The sequence below is a fragment of the Oryctolagus cuniculus genome, chromosome 16, assembly GCF_051225735.1.
Source record: "Oryctolagus cuniculus isolate XC-2025 breed Fujian yellow rabbit chromosome 16, ASM5122573v1, whole genome shotgun sequence".
Taxonomy (NCBI): Eukaryota; Metazoa; Chordata; class Mammalia; order Lagomorpha; family Leporidae; genus Oryctolagus; species Oryctolagus cuniculus.
Genome location: NC_142882.1, coordinates 82,578,481 through 82,595,203, shown reverse-complemented (window position 1 = coordinate 82,595,203; position 16,723 = coordinate 82,578,481). Strand labels below are relative to the sequence as shown.

Below are 16,723 nucleotides of genomic sequence, written 5' to 3'. Positions count from 1 at the left end.
AGTTGTTAAAAAAATCCAAATTCCATAAATTGTTTATAGCTATAGATCATTCTAAAATTCATAGGAAGCAGCACAGGAATTAGAGTAGTTAGAAAAATTTTGAAACAGAAGAATAAAGTGATGGGATAAGCTTTCTTGCTGTCAGTATTTACCATACTTCTATAGAAATCAAGAATGTGATTATGATGGAGGAGAAGTAAATCTAAAGATCAAGGAATAAAACTGGGAAACAGACCCACAGAAACATGCCCTAGTTGTTTTTTTTTTGTTGTTGTTGTTTTTTTTGTTTTTTGTTTTTTTTTGCAAAGATTCAAAAGCAATTTGATGGAAGAAAGATGTCTTTCTCAATAAATGATACTGGAGTAATTGTAAGTAAACAGGTAAAAACAAAGTCTCATTTCTTATACAAAAATGAACCCAAAATAGATACAAACTTAAATATCAAAACTAAAATTATGAAACCCTTAGAAAGAAAATATTACATAGAGAATATTTTTAAGATATGGCATTAGGAAAAGAATACATGAACTAGACACAAAAAATGACAATTAGAAGGAAGACATGAGTTGGAGTTCATTGAAATGAAAAATCTGTTAAGAGGAGCAAAAGAGGCTACAGACTGGGTGAATATATCTTCAAACTATATTCCAACAAAGACTAAGTCTGTAGAATTATGGGAACCCTCCAAAACTCAACAGTTATGAGATAAACCATCTTGGGCAGGTGCTGGCCCAGTGATTAAGATGTCTGAACTCCCTACCACACTACCTGAGTTCAAGTGTAACTTCTGCTCCCAGTTCCAGTTTCCTATTAGTGGGTACCATGGGAGAAGGGGGTGCACCCACATGGAAGACCCAGATTCATCTTCCACCCCAGGCTTTGGCTTGGCAGTCCCAGCTACTGCAGGCATTTGGAAAGTGAATCAGCAGATGGGAGATCTCTCTCTCTCTCTCCTCTCTCACTCTCTCTCTCCCCCTTCATCCCTCCCTCTTTTAAATAAAAACGTAAAAACATTTAAAAAATTTAGAAAAGAAATAATCTAATTAGAAAATCAGCAAAAGACATGTGCAGGTATTTTACCAAAGATTATGGATGAAACAGTCACATAATATGCTGTTCAACTTAATTAGACACTACAGAAATGCCAGTGAAAATCACAATTAGATATTACAATGTATGTATCAGAATAACTAATAGAATAAAAAGGACAACATCACAAGCTGGCGAACACACAGAGGAACAATTGCATACAGATACTGCTTATAGGAATGTGAATGGTCCTGCCACTCTAGAGAATATTTCATCATTTTCCTGTAACAGAACATATACCCCAGAAATGGCATTCTTGAGCATTTCACCACAGAAGGGAAAACATATGATCATACCAGAACATGTACACAATTGTTTACAACAACTTTATTCAAAATAGTTCAAAACTAGAAACAACACAGATGTTCTTCAAAGAGAAAGCAGTTAAAGAAAGTTGTGTATCTATAGGATGGAAGGTTGCTTGGCATTAGAAACAATTGGTACACATATCAAACTGAATTAGTTTCCATGGTATTATAGCAAGTGGAAAAAATACAGTCCCAAAGTTTTCATATCATATGGTTCCATTTATGCAACATCATGCGATGAACTGTGTCACCCCAAAATTTGTATGTGGATGTCCTAATGCCAGCACTTCTCCAAGTGTCTGGTATAGAAATAAGGTCTTTAGAGCCATCAATAAGGTGAGATAAGATTCATAAAGTGGGCCCTAGTCCAACGAGACTTGTGTCTTTCAAAGGCGACACAGACATTCACAGAGAGAAGAGGAGGTGAAGACCCAGGAAGAGGGCAGCCAAACAGCCAGAGAGAAGCTCTTGGGCTAAACCAACCCAGTAACACCTTGAACCTGGGCTCCTTGTCTCCAGATTTAACTATTTCCTGTGCTTAAGCCAATGAGTCTGTGGTACTTTGTTGTGTTAGCCCGAGGTAACTGATCCCATAGCCTTCCAGAGATGAAAAAGAAAATATTACACAAGTACAGAGAACATTAGGATCTTCCAGGGGCTATAGAATGTTTGAGTGACAGGGAAGTGACAACAACTACAACACAGCAATGCGGGGCATCCGTATGGTGATGCAAATGTCCTGCATCCTGGCTGTCTCACATCAACATTGTGGTAATGCTGTTCCATGAACGTGTGGGACAGCACCAATTGGGAGTGGACACTAAAGGGTACAGATGGTTATTCCATCCGAATCCACATTATACCAACATTTCAAAAAGCTTAATAGAAGATATCATAGCAATATTCAAATGAGGGGATTAATTAAAGAGAATTAAATGTGTACAGAATAATTTGGAAAGGTCAAATTGTAGAATTTGTAAGTCATCACTTTACTTTTGCTTTTTGGGGTTCACCCAATATAACTATAAACCTGAGATCAGAAACTTGCCCTTGTTGTTACTATTACCTTTGCCACAGCTGATCAGTACCCCCAAAGCTCAAAAGATAGGGGATCAATGGATGCAGTAACCTAACCACTGCATCTCCAAATCTCCAGATCCCTACATTACACCAGCCATCAGCCATGTCCCAGGAGAAAGAGTTCTGTCTTATCTTATCTTATCTGTACGTGCCAATTCTCAAGTGGGCACCACTAACAGGGGATCCTAATTTGTATCTAGCAATCAAGATTAGGAAAAATGGATAATTTGTTTTTAGAATTACAACTCCCCAGAGGGCAGTTGACCAGGAAATGTTAATACTTCCTGCTATACAGAAATTTACCTTTTAGGTCTATGGTAAAGTTTCAATAAAATACTACCTATGGAAGTGTTTCTGTAACTGCTATTAAATGTTAATTTCAATTCTTTTTTTTTAAATTTAGTAAATATAAATTTCCAAAGTACAGTTTATGAATTACAATGGCTTTCCCCCCACATAATTTCCCTCCCACTCGCACCCCTCCCATCTCCCGTTCCCTCTCCCGTTCCATTCACATCAAGATTCATTTTCAATTATCTTTATATACAGAAGATCAATTCAGTATATATTAAGTAAAGATTTCATCAGTTTGCACCCACACAGAAACACAAAGTGTAAAATACTGTTTCAGTACTAGTTACAGCATTACTTCACATTGGACAATACACTAAGGACAGATCCCAATGAGAAGTAAGTATACAGTGACTCCTGTTGTTGACTTAACAATTTGACACTCTTGTTTATGGCGTCAGTAATCTCCCTAGGCTCTAGTCATGAGTTGCCAAGGCTATGGAAGCCTTTTGAGTTGGCCGACTTTGATCTTACTCCGACAGGGTCATAGTCAAAGTGGAAGTTCTCTCCTCCCTTCAGAGAAAGGTACCTCCTTCTTTGTGGCCCCATAATATTCCACTGGGATCTCACTTTCAGAGATCTTTCGTTTAGGTCCTCTTTTTTTTTTTTTTTCCCAGGGTGTCTTGGCTTTCCATGCCTAAAATACTCTCATGTGCTCTTCAGCCAGATCCAAATGCCTTAAGGGCTGATTCTGAGGACAGAGTGCTATTTAGGACATCTGCCATTCTATGAGTCTGCTGTGTATCCCACTTCCCATGATGGATCATTCTCTCCCTTTTTGATTCTATCAGTTAGTATTAGCAGAAACTGGTCTTGTTTGTGTGATCCCTTTGACTCTCAGACCTATCAGTGTGATCAATTGTGAACTGAAATTGATCACTTGGACTAGTGAGATGGCATTGGTACATGCCACCTTGATGGGATTGTATTGGAATCCCCTGGCACGTTTCTAACTCCACCATTTGGGGCAAGTCCAATTGAGCATGTCCCAAATAGTACATCTCTTCTGTCTCTTATTCCCACTCTTATATTTAACAGGGATCACTTTTCAGTTAAAATTTAAACACCTAAGAATAATTGTGTGTTAATTACAGAGTTCAACCAATAGTACTACAAGAGAAATCAAAATGAAATGAAGAACTCAATAGATCAAATGACAAACACATTAGAGAGCATTAAAAACAGTCAGTGAAAGAGAAGAGAGAATATCGGACATAGAAGACAGAGCACAGGAAAGTATACAGTCAAACCAAAGAAAAGAAGAGGAAATTAGAAACCTAAAAAATATTGTTGGGAATCTACAGGATACTATTAAAAAAACCAACATTCGGGTTCTAGGAGTTCCTGAACACATGGAGAGAAAGAAAGGATTAGAAGGCCTTTTAAGTGAGATACTTACGGAGAACTTCCCGGGTTTGGAGAAGGACAGAGACATCCTAGTACAGGAAGCTCATAGAACACCTAGTAAACATGACCAAAAGAGATCCTCACCACAACACGTTGTAATCAAACTCACCACAGTGAAACATAAAGAAAAGATTCTAAAATGTGCAAGAGAGAAACGTCAGATTACTCTCAGAGGATCTCCAATTAGACTGACAGCAGACTTCTCATCAGAAACTCTACAAGCTAGAAGGGAATGGCAAGACATAGCCCAGGTACTAAGAGAGAACAACTGCCAGCCCAGAATATTATATCCTGCAAAGCTCTCATTTGTGAATGAAGGTGAAATAAAGACCTTTCATAGCAAACAGAAATTGAAAGAATTTGTCGCCACTCGTCCAGCCCTGCAAAAGATGCTTAAAGATATGTTACACACAGAAACACAGAAACACGGCCATCAATGTGACAGAAGGTAAAGGAAGGAAACCTCACAGCAAAAGATCACAGGGAATTCAAAGCATATATTAGAATATCTTCACCAAATGGCAGGGCAAAGTTATTACTTATCAATAGTCACATTGAACGTTAATGACCTGACCTGTCCAGCTAAAATACACAGAGTGGCTGATTGGGTTAAGGAACAAAACCTATCTATTTGCTGCTTACAAGAAACACATCTTTTCAACAAAGTTGCATACAGACTGAAAGTGAAAGGCTGGAAAAAGATATACCATGCCAACAGAAATGAAAAAAAGAGCAGGCGTAGCCATCTTAATATTGGACAACATAAACTTCACCACAAAAACTGTTAGGAGAGACAAAGAGGGGCACTATATAATGATTAAAGGATCAAGTCAACAGGAAGATATAACGATTATCAATGTATATGCACCTAATTACAGGGCACCAGTTTATTTAAAAGATTTGTTAAGGGGCTTAAAGGGAGACTTAGACGCCAATACAATAGTACTGGGAAACTTCAAAACCCCACTCTCAGAAATAGACAAATCAACAGGACAGAAGATCAACAAGGATGCAGTAGATTTAAATGACACTATAGCCCAAATGGATCTAACAGATATATACAGAACTTTTCACCCTACACACAAAGCTTTTATATCATTCTCAGCAGTACATGGAACCTTCTCTAGGATTGACCACATACTAGGCCATAAAGCAAGCCTCAGCAAATTCAAAAGAATTAGAATCATACCATGCAGCTTCTCAGACCATAAAGGAATGAAGTTGGAAATTAGCAACTCAGGAATCCCTAGAGCATATGCAAACACATGGAGATTGAACAACATGCTCCTGAATGAACAATGGGTCATAGAAGAAATTAAAAGAGAAATCAAAAATTTTCTGGAAGTAAATGAGGATAACAGCACAACATATCAAAACTTATGGGACGCAGCAAAAGCAGTGTTAAGAGGAAAGTTTATATCATTAGGTGCCTACATCAAGAAATTGGAAAGGCACCAAATAGATGAGCTTTCTATGCATATCAAGGATCTAGAAAAACTGCAGCAAACCAGACCCAAAGCTAGTAGGAGAAGTGAAATAATTAAAACCAGAGAAGAAATTAACAGGATTGAATCAAAAAAAATTACAAAAAATCAGCCAAATGAGGAGATGGTTTTTTTTAAAAAAAATTTACACCCCATTGGTCCAACTAACTAAAACAAGAAGAGAAAAGACCCAAATCAATAAAATCAGAGATGAAAAAGGAAACGTAACAACAGACACCACAGAAATAAAAAGAATCATCAGAAATTACTACAAGGACTTGTATGCCAGCAAACAGGGAAACCTATCAGAAATGGATAGATTCCTGGACACATGCAACCTACCTAAATTGAACCAGGAAGACATCAAAAACCTAAACAGACCCATAACTGAGACAGAAATTGAAACAGTAATAAAGGCCCTCCCAACAAACAAAAGCCCAGGACCAGATGGATTCACTGCTGAATTCCACCAGACATTTAAAGAACTAACTCCAATTCTTCTCAAACTATTCAGAACAATTGAAGAAGAGGGAATCCTCCCAAATTCTTTCTATGAAGCCAGCATCACCTTAATTCCTAAGCCAGAAAAAGATGCATCATTGAAAGAGAATTACAGACCAATATCCCTGATGAACATAGATGCAAAAATCCTCAATAAAATTCTCGCCAATGGAATGCAACAACACATCAGAAAGATCATCCACCCAGACCAAGTGGGATTTATCCCTGGTATGCAGGGATGGGTCAATGTTCACAAAACAATCAACATGATACACCACATTAACAGACTGCAGAAGAAAAACCATATGATTATCTCAATAGACGCAGAGAAAGCATTCAATAAAATACAACACCCTTTCATGATGAAAACTCTAAGCAAATTGGGTATAGAAGCAACATTCCTCAATACAATCAAAGCAATTTATGAAAAACCCATGGCCAACATCATATTGAATGGGGAAAAGTTGGAAGCATTACCACTGAGATCTGGTACCAGACAGGGATGCCCACTCTCACCACTGCTATTTAACATAGTTCTGGAAGTTTTAGCCAGAGCCATCAGACAAGAAAAAGAAATTAAAGGGATACAAATTGGGAAGGAAGAACTCAAACTATCCTTCTTTGCAGATGGTATGGTTCTTTATTTAGGGGATCCAAAGAACTCTACTAAGAGACTATTGGAACTCATAGAAGAGTTTGGCAAAGTAGCAGGATATAAAATCAATGCACAAAAATCAACTGCTTTTGTATACACAGGCAATGCCATGGCTGAGGAAGAACTTCTAAGATCAATCCCATTCACAATAGCTACAAAAACAATCAAATACCTTGAAATAAACTTAACCAAGGATGTTAAAGATCTCTATGATACAAATTATAAAACCTTAAAGAAAGAAATAGAAGAAGATTGCAAAAAATGGAAAAATCTTCCATGCTCATGGATTGGAAGAATCAATATCATCAAAATGTCCATTCTCCCAAAAGCAATTTTTTTTGACAGGCAGAGTGGACAGTGAGAGAGAGAGAGAAAGGTCTTCCTTTGCGGTTGGTTCACCCTCCAATGGCCGCTTCAATGTGATACCAATCAAAATACTGAAGACATTCTTCTCATGTTTGGAAAAAATGATGCTGAAATTCATATGGAGACACAGGAGACCTCGAATAGCTAAAGCAATCTTGTACAACAAAAAAAAGCCAGAGGCATCACAATACCAGATTTCAGGACATACTACAGGGCAGTTGTTATCAAAACAGCATGGTACTGGTACAGAAACAGATGGATAGACCAATGGAACAGAATAGAAACACCAGAAATCAATCCACACATCTACAGCCAACTTACATTTGATCAAGGATCTAAAACCAATCCCTGGAGTAAGGACAGTCTATTCAATAAATGGTGCTGGGAAAATTGGATTTCCATGTGCAGAATCATGAAGCAAGACCCCTACCTTTTACCTTACACAAAAATCCACTCAACATGGATTAAAGACTTAAATCTACGACATGACACCATCAAATTATTAGAGAGCACTGGAGAAACCCTGCAAGATATAGATACTTCCTAGAAAATTCCTACATTCTAGGTACTTCCTAGAAAAGGCCCTGGAGGCACAGGCAGTCAAAGCCAAAATTAACTATTGGGATTGCATCAAATTGAGAAGTTTCTGTACTGCAAAAGAAATAGTCAGGAGAGTTAAGAGGCAACCTACAGAATGGAAAAAATATTTGCAAACTACGCAACAGATAAAGGGTTGATAACCAGAATCTACAAAGAAATCAAGAAACTCCACAACATCAAAACAAACAACCCACTTAAGAGATGGGCCAAGGTTCTCAATAGACATTTTTCAAAAGAGGAAATCCAAATGGCCAACAGACACATAAATGTTAATTTCAATTCTAACAATAGGTCTAAACAACCTTGAATAATTTCTTTTTCTAGTACTTAGGTTACCTTGGTGGGAAAGTGATTAAGTAGTGAAAAGCCATTCACCAAATCCATGTATCTAAACCCGTTTAGATGCCCTTTGTTGTTCTCTCTCCACTTTCTATGCTGTTTAGCCCATCAGACGTACTCAGTTCCACATTTTCAACTTCTTACTCTTAAATGTGCATTTTTCCCTCTTATGTGAACCCTGGAATTTCATCTTATAGATAAGAAAGCTGCAGCTGGATGATCTACCTGCACTTCAGAATTAATTTGCTCCAGATTCAAGGGATCATAGGGAAGGAGGGTGCTGCTCGGAGGAAACAGATTGTCCACTAGGAGAAGTTCAAGAAATTTACTGTACAGCATGGTGACTATCATTGACAACAGTGACTGCTATTTTTGAAAGTTGTTAATTGAATAGATATAAGGATTCTTACAACAAAGTATATGAGAAGTAATTGTATTAATTAGCTTTAAAAAGGCCAATTCAAGACATCTGGAATTTGTATTCTATGTCTTGTTTCATCCAAAAATAATTCGATGAGTTGCAAAACTACAGACACTATAGTAAGTTAGAAATGCCAGGCAGGAGATTTAGAAAGTCACCCTTCTGCCTAAGTCAGGTTGAGAGCAGCTCTTGTACCCTTGCTTTCCTAAATAGTCATGTGGAACACAGGCCAGAAGTCTAAGAAACCACACCATCGTAAACCAAGCAGACAAGAGGACGTGGGATTACTTCCAGCTTCCTCCTCTTGGAAAACTATTCATGATGTGCTGAAATTACACATCCTGTCTATGAGATGACCTTCATGAGCTATGTACTGACTGTGGTATATTTTCAAAGCAGTAGCCAGCTGGGTAACATTCAGTACCAATGTGCTTTTTCTTTTCTTCTCTTCCCTGCCTCCCACTTTGATTTCCTCTCTCTTTCCTCCAGCCTTTAGAGGCCCAGGATTGCACCTCCAAATAAAGTCAATACTTTAACTTTCATGTCAGATTCCAGAGTTTTAAAAAATGTGGACTAACAAAGTTTGTGGAAGGAGCACGCCACAAATGCAGATCATTTGAGTGAGATTTCAGTGTTGGATTGTTCACCTCTGTTTTAAGATGGTGGTTATGATGAGGATGACCCCTGACACCCAGTGGCTCCACAAGTACTGATACTTTGATCTGTGGTTGACTGTGATGGGATGTGAAGTCAAGGCTTACAGCTCTCAAGTGGGTACCTCATTTGGTCACAATGTAGACGTGCTAATTCTGAAGCCTGTGGTTGGATGCCTGCTTCAACAACATTGGAGACCTTGCAAGATAAATAACACTAATGAATATGATGGAAAAGTTGCTGTGAAAGCCAGAGATCTTCATAGCTTACAGGAAAGTTTAATGTGCTGCAGCCATAGAGAGGACTATGCTTAAAGTCAAGCCAGCTAATGATTATTATCCCTAATAATCCGAGCCCCAGGAGATAAGAAATTAGAAGCATCCAAAGGATCACGATAGAAAAAAGTGATTCGAGGGGCTGGCATTGTGGTATAGCGGGTAGCTGCCACCTGTGACACCAGCATCCCATATGGGCACCAGTTCAAGACCTGGCTGCTCTACTTCTCACTGCTGATCCAGTTCCCTACTAATGTGTCTGCGAAGGCAGTAGAAGATGACCCAAATGCTTCGGCCCCTGCATCCATGTGGGAGATCTGGAAGAGGCTCCTGGCTCCTGGCTTCAGCCTGGCCTGACCCTGGCTGCTGTGGCCATTTGGGGAGTGAACCAGTGGATAGAAAATCAATCAATCTCTCTCTCTCTGTTTCTGCTTGTTTCTGTCTCTTACTCTGAGTAACTTTGACTTTCACATACATAAAAAACTGTTTAAAGAATAAATAAAAAGTGAAGTGATTAGAAGAGGATATTTGAGCAATTGTCTCAAGGCTTTGAATCTCTTTCCCACAGATCATCCAACAACTTCACCTGATGTAGAAATTGACCACCATGCATTGCCTCCAGGATGAAAACCAGAATAAGGTTCTGTTCCCCACCAAGAGCGCTGAAAAGAAATTCCCTAAATGTCAAAGGAAGAGGAAGCCTGGAAACGATGAAGCAGCAAACACTAAGTGAACGTACACGGTCATGGATCTTGAAGGTTAGATGGAAGATGCCAAAGATAAAGCTAAAAAGAAAGCATTTATTCACATAAGGGTATTTCCCTCAAAATATAGGATTTGAAAAAAATTTGCAAAAATATCTATAGCTGGACTTTATAATTTTCTGGAACGGCTCCTATACGGCTTGGCATGACAAACTCTAGAGTAAATGAGGAAGACATTCTGTAAATTCATCAGCATCACATCGAAGAAGGACTCACAAGGCTTAAGGAGTTGGGAAAGTTAGAATACACTTATTACTAATATCTGAAAATAATCCATCCATTTTTACAAAGTACGTACAGAAAATAGATTTTTCTTTTTCATGAGGCAAGGACTGCTTTCCTGAGGGAATCATCTAAACTTTGAGACATTCAGGAACTGAATCCTGCAGGTCAGAGGCAGTGGGAGATGCTGCCTTGGAATTAGGGGACCATCACTGGGGATGACGGGCTTGTAAGACGGCACAGCCCAGGAGGCAGAACTTAGCTTCATGAAGCAAGACAGGCCTAATTTCTGTAACAGGCAATAACCATTTTTCCTATAAGAGACTAAGGTGTTAGCTAATAAATCATGGTGTTCCTAGGCGTTTGACAGAAGGGCACCTGGCAAGGCTAGTCCTCCATTTGTATATTAAAATAGTCAAGGTCCGTCAAGCAGAAAGTTGACAGTCCTGCAGTGAAAACTCACAGGCTCCCGCTGTTTTGAATTCTTAAATCCACTTAAAGATCAGTGCTCGCTGAGGAAGAAGCAGCCTAGAACCCTGGAGAAAGCACCCTGCTGTGAGATATTCCTTCAGTGTCCCCTGAAGCAAATGTAGCCGTGTTCCAGGGTAACGATAAGACAGAAAGAATTGCATACTCTAAGCTCATCCACTAGCGTTAGCTGGAAGAAACTATCATTTCCAGATTTGATATGCCTAATTAATATTTGCAAAATATTAATGCATTAGTTTCATGAAGAATAGTATTCCTTCTAAAAGGAAAAGGATGTGTTAAAGAGGACATTCACAAAGTAGCAATCAATTCTGAAGTCAATGACAAATTGATTAACTACATCTCAATTAATTGTATTTTTCTATTTAAAATAAGTTATATACCCAATGACAGATTAGAAGCAAATGATATATAAAGGCCATAAAATTCTCAGAGTACATGAAATGTTAAAAGTGCTATATCATTTGCTAGGCAGTATCATCTTTGGAGTAACTATTCAGGGCAAAACGTTATGGCCATGTACATATACTTTATTTTTTATGGCATCTTTTTATTGGTCAATTTTTTTCTGAAAGGCAGAGTGGACCGTGAGAGAGAGACAGAGAGAAAGGTCTTCCTTTTCTGTTGGTTCACCCCCCGGCACACTGCACTGATCCGAAGTCAGGAGCCAGGTGCCTCCTCCTGGTCTCCCATGCAGGTGCAGGGCCCGAGGACTTGGGCCATCCTCCACTGCACTCCTGGGCCACAGCAGAGAGCTGGACTGGAAGAGGAGCAACCAGCACAGAATCCGGCACCCGACCGGGACTAGAACCCGGTGTGCCGGCACTGCAGGTGGAGGATTAGCCTATTGAGCCGCGGCGCTGGCCTATCGGTCAATTTTAATGCCTAATGTATTGGAAGGTCTGATTGTGATAGCTTTCAAAGTTCTTAAAAATATGTTCAGAAAAATGGTGTTAATCTAATTGTTTTCATGGCATGTGCCTAGCACAGCCACACTTGGATAGCTTGCTTTCAGTTATTTAACAAGTACAGGCTATCAATTCTGTGGCCGAGGGCTACAGAGACATTAGTGCAGGCTCGTTTATTCTGGTCCTCAATGGAGTTTAAGTTCCACTTTTTATGGGAAAACCAACCCATTCGAACGCTACCTTCAAAAAAATCCAAACCAAAAAGCTAGTGAGTCTGCTTAGAAAACAAGGTGTTTGTCAAGTCAAATCTTTGTGATATAGGATCATCCCTGCTGTTCTGCACTGTGTCTGTCCTCACTGTGTCCCACTAGAATCAGAACAAAATCACCTTTTACCCATAGACGGTATTTTCAATCACACTTCTGAAAAACCTTTGCAAAGCTTCTAAAGAAGTTTTCAGTTATGTTAAATTCACTCACACGTGAAATGTTACTGAATAATTAATTGTCTAACTCTCCATTACTGACAAGAACACTGAGTTGGTATGGAGGTAAATGAGTAAAGAAATAGACCAATGATGGGGAAACAGCCAACTGGAACATAGTTCACTCCGTGGGTCTCTACCCTTGCTGTTCTACTTACATTTAAGGAAATGGAAACGTTAACTCCTTGAGGATCACACCCCAATACAAACGTTAACCTTCAATACAGAAGGTCAAGTGCACTGAGTATTTCATTCATTATTTCCTTTGTGTCCTCTCAGACAGGTTTTATAAAAAAGTTAATAACTTTAAGATATTGAACTTTGAATCCAAATAGGATATTGGAATCCAATATTCACTGGAATAGATAAACTACCACATAAAAGCATGAAAATGCTATAAAATATTCCAATCTGAAAGACTATAGCCAAAAGGATATGAAAGAAAATGCATCTTATACAATTAAGTATAGAACTACATTGGAAATATATCAATAAAAATTAATTTTAGGTTTGCAATAAGCTAAGAGTTTGACACCGAATAGATATAGGTTTCCTAAGTCGTTTTTGAAAATTAAAGCAAAAAATCACCAATTGTGATGGGAAATTCCTTCATTATTACCCTTGTGCCATAAATTAGAGGAGTTGCTCTATCGTGCAAAAAGCCGTGCAGCTAACCCATCACTTACTCAGGTGTAGTCTGAAGAGCGATGTGCCAATCAATGTCATAAGTTTCAAATGCCTTCTGCAAGAATTGGAAGTATCCCAAAAAATAGGTATAGATTAGCATTTGGAACAAGAATGAAACTCAGTCCATCCAGAGATTACTACGATATTTAAATGTTGTGTCTACAGTAAGAAAAAAAATAAAACATTGAAACGGCATCTGTCCTCTCTAACTGGGCCAACTGCAAAGGGCAGTACTCACTAGCTGAGCAGAACACCAGGACAGGATTTTAGTAAATACCACTTACTTCTGAAAGATCTCTGTTCAAGCAGCTGACAAGAGACAGCAAGGTTTATCTAAAGTCACCAGTTGAGATCACAAAAATTAAATCAACTCTGTAGTTCTTTTAATTTTTATTGATGTCTCCTCAGCTTCTGTATTGCATCGATTGGAAGTAACAAAAACGTTTCTGAGACAGATCAATTTTAACTCCATTGAAACTCAAATTTTATCTTCTTGATTTCTTTTTTTTTTAGAAGAAAAGTTTAAAAGGTCTGCTTCCATTTCAGATATTCTGAATTCATAAATAGAAAACAGTGTACCAAAGACTATTCCAAATTTTTTTGGTATATAGCTAGATTGTCTGCCAAGAGCCAAAGAAAGCATCCTTGCTGGGTGAAAGTAAAAATGCTTGTGTTATTCGGCATTTGTGTTTGGGATGTGGGGATGGGGGTGAGGAAGGCTCTCTGTTGTCTTCAGAACAAACTGTGCTTGAGAGAGTGCCAGAAAACTGTAGGTGGCGTCTACTAACACACCTACCTCTGTCGCAGGGCGTGGGTCAGCCCAGCTCTGCAGCCCGCACTCATCCGCATTCCCATTTGGTGGCATCTGACAGACGCTGCCTTGCTGCTGGTACCCCACTCATCTCCTTTCATTTCTTGTAGCTGTAAGATAAGAAAATTCGGCTTTGTCACAAGCAGCCTTATAATTAAAGCCAATGACAACCTGACTACTAAGAAAAGTTCAGTGCAGCAAAGAAACGTCAAGGTCCGTTTCCAGAACCGTCTCATCACTGATCTGAACAAAGACACACACGATTTTGTAATGTTGGTATTTTTTATCTGCTTTCTACATGTGTAACTACCTCAGAATTTGCCTACCCTCTTGGGTGTTAATGTTCAGATATGTTCTGGCTTACTTTTTCCTAATTTAAATATAATTCATTGCATCTTTGTCCACATGAACTTAATAATTTCATATAATTTTGATCACAGAATCTTTTAGTCGAACAAGACTCTACATTCAATATTTTCTAATGTTATGGTTTATTTCACTTAATATCCAATTCTATTGATTTTGCTGTAAATGTCAGAGTTTCATTCTGTTCTATAATATGAGTATTGAATACTACCATTCATCCATTGGTGGAAATGGCGGTCAATTCCATATCTTGGCTGTTGTGAATAATGCTCTGATGAACTTAAGTGTGTACTTATCTCAGAAAAATTTTAACAGGAGGTGAAATACAGTTTCCCCAGTACAATCCTGGACACAAAGCAAAGTCGTATAATGGATACCAAGAAGTGGAAGTGTTCTAGTCAAAGCAATAGGAGTCTGCTCAAGACCAAAAGTCAACAGTTTTCTGAGAGCCTCAAGGCATTTCTCTTGCTGACTTTCTGGAAGGCCAAAAAACATAACTCCTGCTTTTTAGGAGGGTGTTGTGAGAAACATTAGTTAAAGCTGGCCAGAGAGGGCTGGCACTGAGGTATAGAAACCAAGCCTCCATCTGCGGCACTGGCATCCCATATGGGTGCCAGTTCATGTTCTAGCAAGTCCTCTTCCAATCTGGCTCTCTGCTATAGCCCGGGAAAGCAATGGAAGATGGCCCAAGTACTTGAGCCCCTGCACCCACATGGGAGACCCAGAAGAAGCTCCTGGCTTCTGGTTTTTGATCAGCTCAGCTCCAGCTATTGAGGCCATTTGGAGAGTGAACCAGAGAATATAAGACCTTTCTCTCTGCCTCTCTCCTCTCTGACTATAACTCTACCTCACAAATAAATAAATAAAATCTTTAAAAAAAAAGCTGGCCAGAGAAATACTCAGGCAAGTTCACTAGCAGTACTTCTCCACCTCAGTGATGCTCCAGCACATTCTTCTCATCAAACATAGGGAATTTGGGGGAAATTTTAGGGAACGTCATTAGGAACATCTTACATCTCTTTCTGTTTTCTTTCTGTTCCCTAAACTTAAAAATTCTTTAAAGGGCACCCATTTTCATCAGTGAATACTGAGAAGAAAAAGAATGTATTGACATGGATAAATACTTACAACTCTGTTATTTGGAGATGGATCACTTGGATAATATCATCATTTATCAATGTGTTTTGAACTTGGTAGAGTTTTTGTTGAGAAATGAAGTTTATATTTTTATCTTTTATATTTTTTCATGAAATTTTTGAAGTTCCTTCATATTTTCTGTTATTTAGTTCTAAAATGTTTTAATCTTGGTAATAACTTCTTGTATCTACTAACCCATGCTTCATTTGGAAGACTGTCTTAGTTGCTCAAATATATGGGAAAATGGTGTTAACATTCTACTGTTGTTTTCTAACTTTTAAATTTAGCTGAACTTTTATCAATTCTGTAAGATCCATATTCTTGGATATATCTTATACTACGTTGGTAACCTACTAGTTGGTAAATTCACATGTGTGTCCCACATTCATGGAGTCAATAGTGATAGCTAACAAATAGTTTTAGCTCTTTGCAGTTGACATAAAGCTTATATTGTCCTATCTAACAAGTGTCTATAATGAGTACGATTCAGTGTTTCATTATATTGTTATACAGCATCAGCATGAAATATATTTTTGTTGCATTAACCCACCTTGATTTTGGATGCTTTTGTTACTGCAGAATTATAAGCCAATACCACTGTTGTGTATGCAGAGTGAAATCATTATAGACTTGTTAGTGAAAAGTGGGCAATCAATGTTGCACATTCGCAAAATAATTAAAATATCACCTGCAACAACATGGAAGTTCAAACATGTATGTAATAAACTTCTAATATTACAAAAATCATTGAAAATTCAAACATTATATGCATTGAATAGTGTTGGCTATGTTTAGCAGGCTATTATGAAAGAGACTCAATGAATATATGTTGTTAAAATGTTTCCTTTCATCATTTGAAATTGGGTTCTATATTAATATAATAGATTAATTTATCAACTGTGTTGTTGAAATAATCTAGATATTTACTAATTTCTGTCTGGTTTATGTAAAAATCCATCACTATAAAATATTAAATATAAAAATACTTGACAAGTAGGAGATTATAAAAAATAAGAAATTAATGTCAATCAAAAGTCATTATAAAGGAAAAGTTAGGATAGGGAGTAGGAGAAGAATTTTGAGATACAAAGAAAAATAAAAACACTCAGTCTGAGAATATACAAAAATTCCTGTAAATCAAGTAGGTAAAAAATAAAACCAAAGGAAAAAGAAATGAGTTAGAGAAATATTATGCCTCACCCAACAAAAAGAAAAGATACCCAAAGAGCCAATAAATATATGAAAAGGTTCTTTAAGATTTTAGTCACTAGGGGAATATAAAATAAAGCCATGGTATTACTATACCCCAAAAATGATCAAAATCA

General features: G+C 37.9%; 1 protein-coding gene across 1 annotated transcript in view; it reads right to left on the bottom strand.

Annotated features, from left to right (window-relative positions):
• LOC149121848 (uncharacterized) overlaps positions 1 to 16,723 on the bottom strand; it is a 542,783-nt gene that overhangs the window by 14,392 nt on the left and 511,668 nt on the right. The window contains exons 5-6 of the mRNA XM_089315627.1: positions 13,881 to 14,005; positions 13,084 to 13,139 (exon numbers count right to left, since the gene is read on the bottom strand). Coding sequence (XP_089171753.1) covers positions 13,084 to 13,139; positions 13,881 to 14,005 — 181 coding nt within the window. The remainder of the gene's footprint in view (positions 1 to 13,083; positions 13,140 to 13,880; positions 14,006 to 16,723) is intronic.